The sequence below is a fragment of the Dromiciops gliroides genome, chromosome 3 (genome assembly GCF_019393635.1).
Source record: "Dromiciops gliroides isolate mDroGli1 chromosome 3, mDroGli1.pri, whole genome shotgun sequence".
Taxonomy (NCBI): Eukaryota; Metazoa; Chordata; class Mammalia; order Microbiotheria; family Microbiotheriidae; genus Dromiciops; species Dromiciops gliroides.
Window position 1 is genome coordinate 634,962,043 of NC_057863.1, and position 13,431 is coordinate 634,975,473.

General features: G+C 46.7%; 1 protein-coding gene across 1 annotated transcript in view; it reads right to left on the minus strand.

The window, feature by feature from the left end:
* Window positions 1–13,431, minus strand: part of ARHGEF16 (Rho guanine nucleotide exchange factor 16) — a 46,944-nt gene that overhangs the window by 13,948 nt on the left and 19,565 nt on the right. The window contains exons 6-9 of the mRNA XM_043997401.1: window positions 7,985–8,137; window positions 5,747–5,876; window positions 2,239–2,313; window positions 1,339–1,431 (exon numbers count right to left, since the gene is read on the minus strand). Of these exons, the coding sequence (XP_043853336.1) occupies window positions 1,339–1,431; window positions 2,239–2,313; window positions 5,747–5,876; window positions 7,985–8,137 (451 nt within the window). The remainder of the gene's footprint in view (window positions 1–1,338; window positions 1,432–2,238; window positions 2,314–5,746; window positions 5,877–7,984; window positions 8,138–13,431) is intronic.

Here is a 13,431-nt window from a genome sequence, read left to right on the forward strand (position 1 = left end):
CAAGCCACAGAAGAGAAGGATCAGGAAAGGAACTCATTATTCATTGATTTCTTGAGTCCAGTTATTCAACCAGTCCTGGATCCCTATAACTGAACTGTGTCATCCAGTCCACGTCTCTACATCTTTTTAAGAACAATCACATGAGAGACTAAGTCAAGTAATCTGCTAAAATTTCAGTAAGCTCTGTGTATAGTACTGTTTGACTGAAACCCTGTCAAACTTACTAGCTGTGTGACCTTGGGCAAGTCACTTAACCCTCATTGCCCACCAAACAAACAAACAACCCCCCCCCCCAACTCTGAAGGTCTTATGAAAAATGCAGTCCATTTACAGAGAGAGAATTTATGGTGCCTGAATACAGATTGAAGTATATATATTTTTGTTAGTTCCTTTATCTGAAGTTTTGTTTTTGTCTGTTTTCTTTCACAACCTAGCTAACGTGAAAATGTTTTGCGTGACTGCTTATATTGAATTTCTTGAGTTCTTGGCGGGGGGGGGGGGGGGGGGAGGGGAGGAAGGAAGAGAATTTGGAACACAAAGGTTTTTTAAAAATTGATGTCAAAATTTGTATTTACATATAATTTGGGAAAAATAAAATTCTAAATAAATAAGAAATCCTGTAAAAAAAAAAAGAAGTAGGGAGGGGCAGCTAGGTGGCACAGTAGATAAAGCACCGGCCCTGGATTCAGGAGAGCCTGAGTTCAAATCCGGATTCAGACACTTGACACTTACCAGCTGTGTGACCCTAGGCAAGTCACTTAACCCTCACTGCCCCACCCCCCAAAAAAAAAAAAAGTAAGTAGGGTTAGTCTGCCTTGGCCAGTTCTTGCAGCAGACTTAGGATCACTGCCTCCTTTTCCAAATGCTCACTAACCACCCCTTTAATGATAAGTCTTCAAATTTTACCAGGGATGGAAGTCAAGGTCGTTGGTCTGTACTTGGTCCACAATCTGCACATGTGACCCTCTCTAGCAATCACACATACCAGTTTCTTTTTTTTTTTTTTTCAGTTTTCAAGGATGGTGGTAATGATAACCAAAAGATGCTATCTAGATAACGCTTTCAAGTTTACAAATAACTAGTATTTATATAGTGCTTTAAGATATGCAAAGCACTATATAAATATTATCTCATTCGAGCCTCACAATAACCCTGGGAGGTAAGTGCGATTATTACCTCAGTTTCACAAATGAGGAAACAGACAGAGGGTGACTTTAGAATGTTTATCTGTTTACTTAAGCATTTGTTTGAATGATGTTTGCTAAGTGGAGGCTATTAAAAAAATTAGGTTGGAGCAGTCCAGGATATGCTCCCCCAGCCCAGCCCGAGGCTCTTTACCTTGATTTTGCCAAAGTCCAGCTGCGTTTGCAGGTTGTACATCTGCTCCGTCCTCTCCATCTTGTGAGCCCCCTCGTTACACTGTTTTACCAACTGTCAACACAATATGGGCAAATGAGGCAGGTCAAAGCCAGGCCTGTGACCTTGTTGGCTGGACATTACCCAGGAGGCCCCCACCCACCCCATAACTATGACCTGATGGAGCCTAGGCGGGATGAAACTCAAGACTGGACCATGGCTTTGGAAGGACATACCTCATCAAAAGGAAAAAGAGAGGGGAGTGGCATTGTATATAAAAAAGGCATGTTTGTGCAAGAAAAGCGTGGCACAAGATAGCTGAGTGAAAGGCAAAAGAGGCAGAAACTGAAGGAATTCTTTCATTATACTGCCTGGGCAGAAGGAGGAAAGAGATGAGGAATCTGGGACGCTTCCCAGGATCCCAAGTGTCTGACAGGTAGTGATAACACAGCAGTGATGGGGGGGGGGACTTCAATTATTCAGATAGCAGCTGGTCCCCCAACCCTCCTCTCCTCTCTCTGAGAGCAGCTAATCAATCACTTCTCTACTTGCCTTAAAGATGATTTCATACTCTAAAGGGAGGAGGAACCAAGCAAGGGGAAATCCTAGTCTGGATCTGATTCTCACTAACAGGGAGGGGCTGGAGACTGGAACCTGACTCGCCCTGCCCTCCTTGAGTCTTCCACAGAGAAGGGGTGGGAATCAAGGCCTGGCCTGATCCACCCCCTAGATCTGGGGAAACAGATGACAGAGGGTTTAGAGAAAAGGCAGGGGGATCCCTTGGAGTCAAATGCTTCAGCTCAGGAGGGATCGGAGGCACTCGAGAAGCCAAAGGAAAATAATTCCAAGGAGTAGGAAAAACGGGGTGGAAGCACACCTCACCTTGCTGATGGCCTTCAGCGCTCGGTTGGCAACTTTACATCGGTCTGGGTGGCCTTGGGTCTTCAGGCAAAGAGTCTGCAGCAGACACAAGAGCAAACAATGAGGAGCTAGGGGAGAAAAAGTCATTCATTTTCTCTCTAGGTCAAGTTCTTACACTGGAAATTGGAGGCCTGAAACCACATGCAATTAATCACATACAGCAAACCCAGACCCTGAGCCACCTGACACAATCCAATCAATTCACAAGCACTTTCTCACTACCAAACCTGAAAGAGGCCCAGGGGTGCACTGGGGAATGTTTAATAACTGGCTCTCCAAATAAAGGACCCAAGTAAAAGTTTAATAACTGGCTCTCCAAATAAAAAAATCCAGGTAAAAGTTTAATAACCAGCTCTCCAAATATAGAACCTAGGTAAACATTTAATAACCAAATAAAGGATGCAGGTAAAAGTTTAATAACCAGCTTTCCAAATACAGGATCTACATTTTACGTTTAATCTGTGTTATAAACTTTTTCTCCATCACTTTCTTAAGTCTATCCAATCAACAAAACAAAAGATCAAGACCCATTATGTAGGTTTACTGATGTCCAAGGTATAAATGCTTACCTTGAAAATTTAACAATTAGCTGTTTGAGTTGGTTCTCAGCCTATCACTGCTGGTAACTCCACGAATGAAAAACACTCTTTCTTTCTTTCTTTCTTTTTTTAAGTTTACAACATTTGTTTTTATAAGATTTCTAGTTTCAATTTTTTTTCTCCCTCCCTCTCCCCTCCTCAAGACAGCAAGTGAAAAACACTCTTAATCTAGCCCTTCCAGCACCTTTCTTCTCCCATTAGAATGTAAGCTTCCTGAGGGCAAGGACTATTTTGGCTGCTTGTCTTTGTATCCCCAGTGTTTAGCCCAATGCCTGGCACATAGTAAGTGCCTAATGAAGCTAGTCTTCCTTCCTTCTTTCCTCCCTCCCTTTCTTTTTCCTACCTTCTTTCCATCTTTCTTTCCTCCCTCCCTCCCCTCCCCTTCCTTCCCACCCTCCCTTTTACCTGCCTCCCTGTGCCAGGCATCATGTTAGGCACTGGCACTAGGATGAGCTTGGCCACCCTGTGGGTGATACCATGACCCCAAAAGGACACAGATAAGACACTACCCTCACTAACAGAGAAGTGGCGCTCTGAATGTTAGAACATCAAATCCACTTAAATGTGCGTTTTTCTTTTCCACGCCAAAGTATATAATTCTCATTCATTCGATCAATCAACAAACATTTATTCAACACCTACTGTATGTCCCCAGCACAGGGACTACACAGACAACACCAGAAAACAAGGTGCCATTCTATAGGTGGTGGTGGACAGTACACCAATCCATCAATCAATAAATGAATAAATGAATGACAGTAATATAGGAGGCACAGGCCTCTCACGATTGGCCATGGGAGCCGAGCTGTGTGGAGGGGAGGTGGGAATGTATTCTATGCATGGTAGCCTAGAGCCTGTGCAGGATTGTCAGATTCAGAGTAGAGCAAGACACTCATTGTGGCTGCAACGTGGATCAAGAAACAAACAAGTCTGGGGGGCAGCTAGGTGGTGCGGTGGATAAAGCAATGGTTCTGGATTCAGGAGGACCTGAATTCAAATGCAGCCTCAGACACTTGACACTTACTAGCTGTGTGACCCTGGGCAAGTCACTTAACCCTCACTGCCCTAAAAAAAAATTTTTTTTTAAAAGAGAGAGAAAAAAAAAAAGAAATAAAGAAACGCATCTGGAAAAGCAGAATTTGGCCAGACTGTGGAGAGCTTTGTGTTTTCTTTCAAAGATAATGGGGAGCCACTAAAGACTGAGGAGGGGGCATCTCCATCAGGCCTGTGCCTTAGAAGAGAGAATTCAGCAGGTGAGTGAAGGAGATCAGAGACACTAGAAGCCGTGAGAGCAATCAGGAAGCTGTTGTAATGGTCCAGGTGAGAACTGAGAATGTCCCAAACCTGGGTGGCGGCCGCTAGATGTAGGAGGGCTGACCATTCCTGTGAACGGCCCCCAAGAGTTTACCTGGAGGATACACAGGGAGGGCTGCCTCTACATGAGGCTCACAAGGGCTCGGGAGTTCTCCGCTCAGGCCCCTCACAGCCTGGACATACAGAGCTGAGTGGCCAGGCAGATGCCACCGATGCCCAGGCAGGGGACGGAGCTCATTCCTCCCTGCTCTCCAACCCACCCACTGCTCTCCTGCCCAGCAGGCCCGGGAGAATAATTGGCGCTTGTGTACCCACAAAGGGGCAATGAGAGACAACCTCCCACTGGGCATACAAGCAGCTGCAGCCCTCACCCCCCACCCCCACCTTGGGCCCTGCTGACCCAGGGTAAGGGAGTCCTATCTGCTGTGTCAGCAGTCAGCCTGGCCTTGCTTCCTGTATCCTTCCAACAAACTCCATCCCCAATTTGACCTCAATGGCCTGCCCCCTAAATCTGGAAAGGGTCTAAAATAAATAATAGCTTGTATTGAAATAAGCCCCTCGTAATCGTTATCTCAATCAATCCTCACAACAACCCTGGGAGGTAGATACTATTATAATCCCCATTTGACAGTTGAAGAAACTGAGGCAGGCAGAGGTAAAGTGACTTGCCCAGAGTCATGCAGCTGCTAAGTGTCAGAGGAAGGATTCAAACTCGAGTCAAAAACCTCCTCTTGCATACATTAAGATTTTAGGGACTTCACGTATAGACCCTCCAGCATGGTATAAGTGCATGAGGGCACTGGACTTGAGCATCAAGAAGATCTAGGTTCCAATCCTAGCTGTTTAACTGCTGCCTACCTCAGTTTCCTCATTTGTAAAATGAGGGGGTTAGATTTAATGGCCTCTAAGATCAAGGTCTATGACCTGAGATGACACCTTAAAAGAGGAAGCTAACACTAAGCTTAGGGGAAGAATGAACAGAGTACAGGAATCTAGAGTCAGAGGACCTGAGTTCAAATCCCATCACTCATGTGACACTGTGGTAGTCACTTGATGCCCCCTGGGCATCAGGCTTCCCATGTAGATGATCTCTAAGGTCCCCTCCAACTCTGAACTCATGATCCTACTATCATGACTCTTCTTTAAAAAGAGATAAAGAGGGGGCAGCTAGGTGGCGCAGTGGATAAAGCACCGGTCCTGGATTCAGGAGGACCTGAATTCAAATCCGACCTCAAACACTTGACACTTACTAGCTGTGTGACCCTGGGCAAGTCACTTAACCCTTATTGCTGCACAAAAAAAGAAAAAAAAAATATAAAGGTATGTAGGTATATATGTGTGTGGGGGGGGGGGGGCCACACACACACACACACACACACACACACACACACATTTTACCAAATACTTCTCCATTATATTAAAAACATTTTAACATTCATTTTTTAAAATTCTGAGTTCCAAATTCTCATCCCTCCTCTACCCCTTGAGAAAGCAAGTAATAAAATATGGATTATAGATAGGTATTACTCTTCTTATATAATTGTCTGCTCACTTACATCCATCAGAAGAGGGAGCCGGGTCACTCTCTGCATGGGGAGGATGAGAAAGGAGATCATTGGCAGGCCCCCACAGGCTGGTCTCTTCTCGATTTCCTTCAGGACCTCTCGGAAACCCGGGTTGGAATTCCTGAAAATTAAAGACAAAAACCCTTCTCAAGGACACGGTCATTTGTGGTGCTGCAGACATTAGCCAGGTCTGTGACAGCTGGAATAAATACATCACTAAGAGAAGACAAGTCATCAGGAGAGGGCAGGAAAATATAACTAGAAACACGTGATTTAAGTCCTTCTGATGAGACTTGGACTGGCTGCCTTAAGAGGGGGTCCACATGACTAAGGACCCTGGTCCTTCTATTTCTTCCAGAAGAGAGAACTCTTATCACAGGGTCAGGACTGGAGGGTAGACAGAAGGTAGCAACAGAAACAGCAACAGTAACAGAAGAGAGGAGAGGACTTCCAAAGAAACTGACTCTAAGCCTTGCAGATACTAGAATATTTTCCTTTCCCTGGCTCACAGTTTGTCTTATTTAAGAGGATCTAACAGAGAGTTGGTTAGATTCTGATTTCTCAGTGAAACTGGTTGGAACAAGGGTAAATCTGTTTCTCCCTTTTGTTTTACTGCCATATTGTAAGGCTTGCCACTAAAGGTTTCTTTGCTATTAAAAAAAAAAAATACCTACTGGCTATTTATATTTTTAACCATGATATTTACTGGAAAAATATACATGTTTAAACTATATCCCAAGTTTGTATTTTTCCTATGAAGAGTGAAAGAGAATTTGGACCTCAAAATTTAAAAAATAATAATTTGGGGGAAAAAAGTGTAAGAAAGAAGGATTACAGTTAACTTCACCCCCTCTGCTTAATAATCAATAGATTATCTAGAGGCTCAGAATGGGTATTTTTACTTTTATTAGACCCGCCCACTTCCAGTCCTGTCTCTGAAATATACCGGCTGTATGACCCTGGGAAAGCCATTAACTAAGCTCTCAGCTCTCTCAAGACCATATATTGTTGAGAAGGTGCCAGCTAGCATTGGTGGACGAAGTTTCTCAACCTGGGAATTCCCTATATCCATGCAATCTCAGAGCCAAGCCTCTATTCCCATAGATCATTAAATCTATGCATAGAGGCAGCTAGGTGGCACAGTGAATAAAGCACTGGCCCTGGATTCAGGAGGACCTGAGTTCAAATCCAGCCTTGGACACTTGACATTTATTAGCTGTGTGACCCTGGGCAAGTCACTTAACCCTCATACCCCCCCCACCTCCTCCCCCGCATCTATGACTGTGCAGGATACAGAGTATCAGACATTTCTTGTCACTGGATTTGCACCCCCGCCCTTCCCCATTCTCCCTTTATAGATCACCACACCAAAAAGAACAAGGATCCCAGGAATGTGGGCATCTACAAGTGTCTCCAAGTCATTAACTCAAGGACCTAGGACTTCCTGCATGTGGGAACTCCCTCCACCAACTCAGATCTTAATCCAGCTATAATTTTTGTTGCTGTTGTTTATTTTCCTCTGCCTTTAATGTGATACAAAGAACAAACAACCTAAGAGGTGATTAAGAACAAGGTAGAACAGCTAGATAGTGAAGTGGATAGAGCACCAGCCCTGGATTCCGGAGGACCTGAGTTCAAATCTGGCCTCAGACACTTGACACTTACTAGCTGTGTAGCCCTGGGCAAGTCATGGAACGGAACGGAACGGAACGGAACGGAACGGAACGGAAAGGAAAGGAAAGGAAAGGAAAGGAAAGGAAAGGAAAGGAAAGGAAAGGAAAGGAAAGGAAAGGAAAGGAAAGGAAAGGAAAGGAAAGGAAAGGAAAGGAAAGGAAAGGAAAGGAAAGGAAAGGAAAAAACAAGGCAGCAGAGGCAGGGCCAAGTATCTTCCAATGAGGGTCTTTCTAAGCTAAAAGCTGGAATTGAAAGCAGATGGCCGGCCAATAAGGACAAAACTATTCCGTATCATCCATCTATAAAGAGAGCTGAGAGGCAGGATTTGAACCCAAGTCTCCCACTGCAGCCATCCTCTGCTGCCTGACTGTGGCTCAGAGGTGGTCCTGGGCTCTCCCACGCCAGGAGTCTGCAGGCTCTACCCCAAGCCATTCTCAGCCAGGAACGAGCTGTCTGAGGGTTATAACGGTCACTCGTCCGGAGGGGCTGGCGGCAGGACATCTGGAAGGTGAGCTGGGGAGCACAGGGCTCCCTGGGGCCCCACTGTCCACTCACGTCAGCTTCTGAAGGGTCCTCTGCTGGTAGACCTCGTTGGAGCAATACGCCACGTAGGGGTGGAAGTGGTTTAAGGCGTGGTCCTCTAGAATGTCACTGATGTCGGTGACGCACACGTGCTCTTTGTGTCTCCTCTCCAGGTCTTCAAAAAACCTAGGGGAGAAGAAAGGCGACAGGAGAAGGATTGGTGAGGATCCCCCGAAGGCACAAGGAGGGATCAGCTGGAGAAGAGACTTTACGAACACTAATCCTCACAGTGGCCCTGGGGAGTAGCTGCTTCTATGAAACCCATTTTATACAGATGGGGAAACTGAGGCAGGGGTGCAATGACTTGCTCAGCTTCACACAGCTAGTAAGTGTCTGAGGCTGGATTTGAACTCAGGTCTTCCTGACTGCAGGCCTGGTGTTCTACACACCATGCCTCCCAGCTGCGGTAACAAAATCACAGGTCTGCTCTAAGATGAAATGGGATAAAAGAATTGAAGAAGATTCAAATATCTGAAGGAATGTGACTCAGTGGGTAAAGCACTGGACCTGGAACCAGAAGACCTGAGTTTGAAAACCAGGCTCAGATGTTTACTAGCTGTGTGACCCTGGGCAAGTCATTTAACCGCTGCCTCAGTCTCTTCATCTGTAAGATGGGGATAATAATAATAGCACCACCTCCCAGGGTTGTTGTAAGGATCAAATGAGATATTCATAATGTGCTTTGCAAACCTTCAAGTGCTATATCAACAGAAAAATCTATTTTACATTGGAAATACAAATCACCATTATATACTTCTATTATTTATATATATTTATGTTGTTCTATATTAATATATTATTCTATATTCTGATATTAGTGTTTATTCTTATATATTATTCTACATTCTTACAGTAAAAACAAGATACATTATGTGAATATAAATAACACAAAGATGTATACTTATATATTCACATACGATATATAATAATACAAATATATAACTAATATAAATATATTTATAGCATTTGGGCAGCTAGATGATGAGGTGGATAAAGTGCTGGACCTGGACTCGGAAAGACTCTCTTCTTGAGTTCAAATCTGGCCTCACACAATAATTCCTAATTGTATGACCCTGGGCAAGTCACTTAATCCTGTTTGCCTCAGTTTTTTTTATCTGTAAAATGAGCTAGAGAAGGAAATGACAAACCACTACAGAATCTTTGCCAAGAAAACCCCAAATGGGGTCATGGGGAGTCTGACAGGACTAAAAAAACCCCAAAATACAGCAACATTATTATTATTATTATTATTTTAAGATTCTGTCTTTCCTGCTCATCCTGGAACTTGGGTGTGACCCAGGACAAGTCATTTCCTCTCTGTAATGAGGTGGTTGGACAAGATCATATCTAGAACCCCCTGAAGCTCTGAAATTTCATGCTCCGAGGCCCCTCCCATCTCTGACATCCCCTGTTCTAAGGGCCCTCCCACCTCTTCCCCTCTGTGTTCTCAGGGCTCTCCCAGCTCTGACACCTTATGACTTAATCATTTTCTATTTTAAAAAAAAGTCTCCATTGTCCCCAGGCATGCTTCAAAGGTCTGGAGCTGGGAGGAATCTCAGAGGTCATGGGATCAGATCCCCTCAGGTTAAATTTGAGGAAAGTGAGCACCAGCGTATGAGTCTGCAGGCCGGTCAGGATTTGAACCCAGGCCCCAGGCCCCCAAAGGCAGGTTCTTCCTCCTGGTGCTCTCTGCCTTCTGCATACTCCCTTCAAGGCAGCGGCAGGTGGGCCAGCCCGGGGAAGCCTCCGGTCCATCACAGACTCCTCCTGGGTGCCCACGGGCACTCCCCGGTGGGCTCTGCTCAAAGACACCAGCCCAGGACAAGCCAGAGGGACCCTGACACATGGCTGGAGCCTGAGCCAAGCTCTGGGTTTTCTTTTTCCAGTTTGTCACTCATGAGTCTAAGGCAAATGGGTGTGGCAGGGGGAGACAGAGGACTGGAGTTTGAAACTGCCTTCCCTGATGTATCCAGCCCCACCCAGAACAAACAGCTCCGGAACAAGATGCTACATTAGGGAGGACAAGGCTGGAGGGAGGCGGGGCTGGGGCAGTTATGGGGAATGGGGGGCCAGAGGCCTTCAGAGTCACCCAGACACTGGGGGAGGGAGGAAGGGAGGGAGATACAGCTGCAGACCTCAGGTCCACAATGTCTCATGATGAGAACCCAAATCCCTACCCCTGAAACTATTAGAATTAATCACTGAGGATTTGTTAAACACCTACTATGTGCCAGGCACCTTTCAAGGGACTCAAACATTTCTTCTGGATAGAGCACCAGGCCAGGACTCAGGAAGACCCAAGTTCAAATCTATCCTCAAACGCCTCCTAGCTGTGTGATTCTGGGTACGTCACTTAATCCCTGTCTGCCTCAGTTTCCTCATGTGTTAAATGGGGATGACAATGCACAACGACTTGGGGTTATTGTGAGCCCCAACTGAGATAATAACGGTAAAGAATCCTGCAGACCTTAAAGTGCTTTACTTAAAAGTGAGTGATTATTACTGCAGATGAACTCCCCAAGGACAGGAAACGTTTCCTGCAGTCTTTGTGCCCTCCTCAGTGCCAAGAGCAGCCCCTCTGCACACAGCAGGCACTTAGCAAATGTTTCATCGACAGCAATAAAGTGATTCCTTGGGGTCGGTTCAGGGCGGGTATGACCTGGCATGGGCAGCGTCCTCACAGGTGACCCACAAGCAAAACCGTGTTGGAACAAGCCTCCTTTAAACACAAGCCCCTCTGCACACACACTCACAGGACACACGTGCTTACATGCACACCCACATGCATGCACGCTTGCAGGACATGCGTGCCCTGATTCCAAGAATCCCTTCCTTTGGGAATCCCTACGGAGAAGAGAATCCATCTGGTCCTCGTGGGGCAAAGGTCTCAGAGGCCCAGGAGGTTTCCGGAAGCAAAGAAGGGGGGTGGGGAGACCAGGAGGGAAATGTCCTGTGGGATCCCATGGCTGACCAGGCCAAGGTGGGGGGGGGGGAAGACCCCAGGGCACAGCTGGAGGCCCCACAGAGCCTCCCCCCACCCCCAACCCGAAGCAGCAGATGTTGCTTCCTGGGGAAGGAGGCAGGGCTCTTCCCGAATCTATGGAGTCTGATGGAAATGGACTGCGTATACCACCCCCCTCCCTGCCCCCCACGGCTCTTCAAGGAGCTCAGGTACCAGAGACAGCAAGTGCACTAAAGGTGCCTAAGCTGGAGGCAAGAGACCTGGGTTCGAATCCTGGCCCTGACACTCACTAGCCACGTGTCAGAGAGCAAGGATGACAGATCTCAGAGAAAGGAGGTCTGTCTCATCCAGCTGCTTCACTTGACAGACAAGGAAACTGAATCTCAGAGGCTGAGTTGATCAAGGAGACACAGGTAGGAAGTAGCACAGGAAGCTCTGACTCCAAATTCAAGTTCTTTCTACTGTACAGGGTGGTCCTTTCTTTGATCTGAGTCTCAGGCTTCTCCTCTGGGAAATTACAGAGAAAGAAACTGAGGCGCCCAGACATCATAGAAAGAGAGCTGGGAGGAATCTTAGAGGACACCCCACAACCCCCAACCCTTCCGTTTGTTGTCATTCAGTCATTTCAGTTGTGTATGACCCTTCATGACCCCTTTCGGGGTTTTCCTGGCAGAGATACAGATGTGGTTTGCCATTTCCTTCTCCAGCTCATTTAACAGATGAGGAAACTGAGGCAAACAGGGTGAAGTGACTTGCCCAGAGTCACACAGCTAGGAAGGGTCTGAGGCCAGACTTGAACTCACCCAGCCTCTATGCACAATGGCGCCACCTGGCTGCTTCCCATCCCCTTGTTTATAGAAGAAACTAAGGCCCAGAGATATCAAAGATTTACAACTGGACGGGAATCCCAGAGACTATTACCACCTCGCCATTTTACAGGAAGAAGAAACTGAGCCTCATAAAGGTCCAAGCATCACAGAACTAGCATCAGAGCCAGGGATTCAGACACAGGTCTTCTGAATCCCAATCCCAGGGGTCCTTCTACCGTGCCATTATCTTCTCTCTGTGTCTCAGTTTCTTCACCTCTACAATGTTTATAATCCTGTAGGCATCGTGGAAGTACCAGCTATTATTTGACTATTACGATTATCGCTATTGTTGTTGTCTACTCGTAAGTCCTCAGTCAACGATTCCCATCCTCTCCCCCTCTCTGTGAGCTCCCCTGGGCACAGGGGACGAGGCCAGAGTGAACCCTGGCTGGCCGCTGCCTCAGCTCGTTTTTCCACTTGAATGCTTCTGGGGAATTCTTGCCATGCGTCATTAAGAGAAGCTCGGGCTGTTTGAGGGATGAGGCCAATTTCTGAGGCTGAACCTCGGCCTCCCCCCAGTCTTGCACTCCAGCTGTCCCCGCCTCCAGCCTCATCTATCCTCCCAAAGCTGCCCAACAATATTCCAAAAGCTTGGGGCTGACCGCGTCACTGCCAGGCCCGACAATCCCCCAAATGCTTCCAGGGTCAGTTACACGCTCCTCCTCCCCTTGGCCTTCCCAATCTGGCTCCCTCCTGCCTGGCCCATGCTCCATGTTCTGGTCAAAACTGGCCAAATCCTGACCTCCCGTGGACACCTCATTTCCCACCTCCACACCTTTGCCTGTCTCCCTCACCACCTGGAATCCCTCATTCCTTGAGGTTTCAGCTCAAGGGCTAACATTCTACAAGAGGCCCCCCTGATTCCCCCAAGTGCCAGTCCTTCCACTCCCCCCACCTCCCCTGGCAAGTTCATTGTTATTTCATCTGCATCTCTCTCCCCCTCTCTTTATATATCTATATATCCAGAGAGAGAGAGAGAGAGAGGTTTTTTTTTTTGTTTTTTTTTTTTTTGCAGGGCAATGGGGGTTAAGTGACTTGCCTAGGGTCACAAAGCTAATAAGTGTCAAGTGTCTGAGGCCGGATTTGAACTCAGGTCCTCCTGAATCCAGGGCCAGTGCTTTATCCACTGCGCCACCTAGCCGCCCCCTAGAGAGAGAGGTATTTTAAAAAAAAATTCTTCATTTATGAATTTGATGTTTCCTCCCAGTAGAATGTAAGCTCCTTGAAGACAGGCACTGTTTCTGACTTTTATCTCCAGGGCATAGCCTAGAGCTAGGCACACAGCAGGTGTTTAATAAATGCAGAATTGAAACAGTATCCCCCTCAAATCACAGAGTTGTACCCCAAGAAGCCCTCACGGGCCTGAGGACAGGAAGGGACATAATTACCTCTCTATCTTTACCAGAGAGGCCAGTGGGGCCTGGCTCAGATACTTAACAGCCAGCCGTGTGACCTTGGGCAAGTCACTTCCCATCTCTAGGACTCAGAAGGAGGGTGTTGGCCTTTGAGGTCCCTTCCTACTCTAGAACTAGGAGCCCATGGCTGGGGTTCCTCTCTGTCTCTCCCTGCTTCACCCCAACCTCCCACAA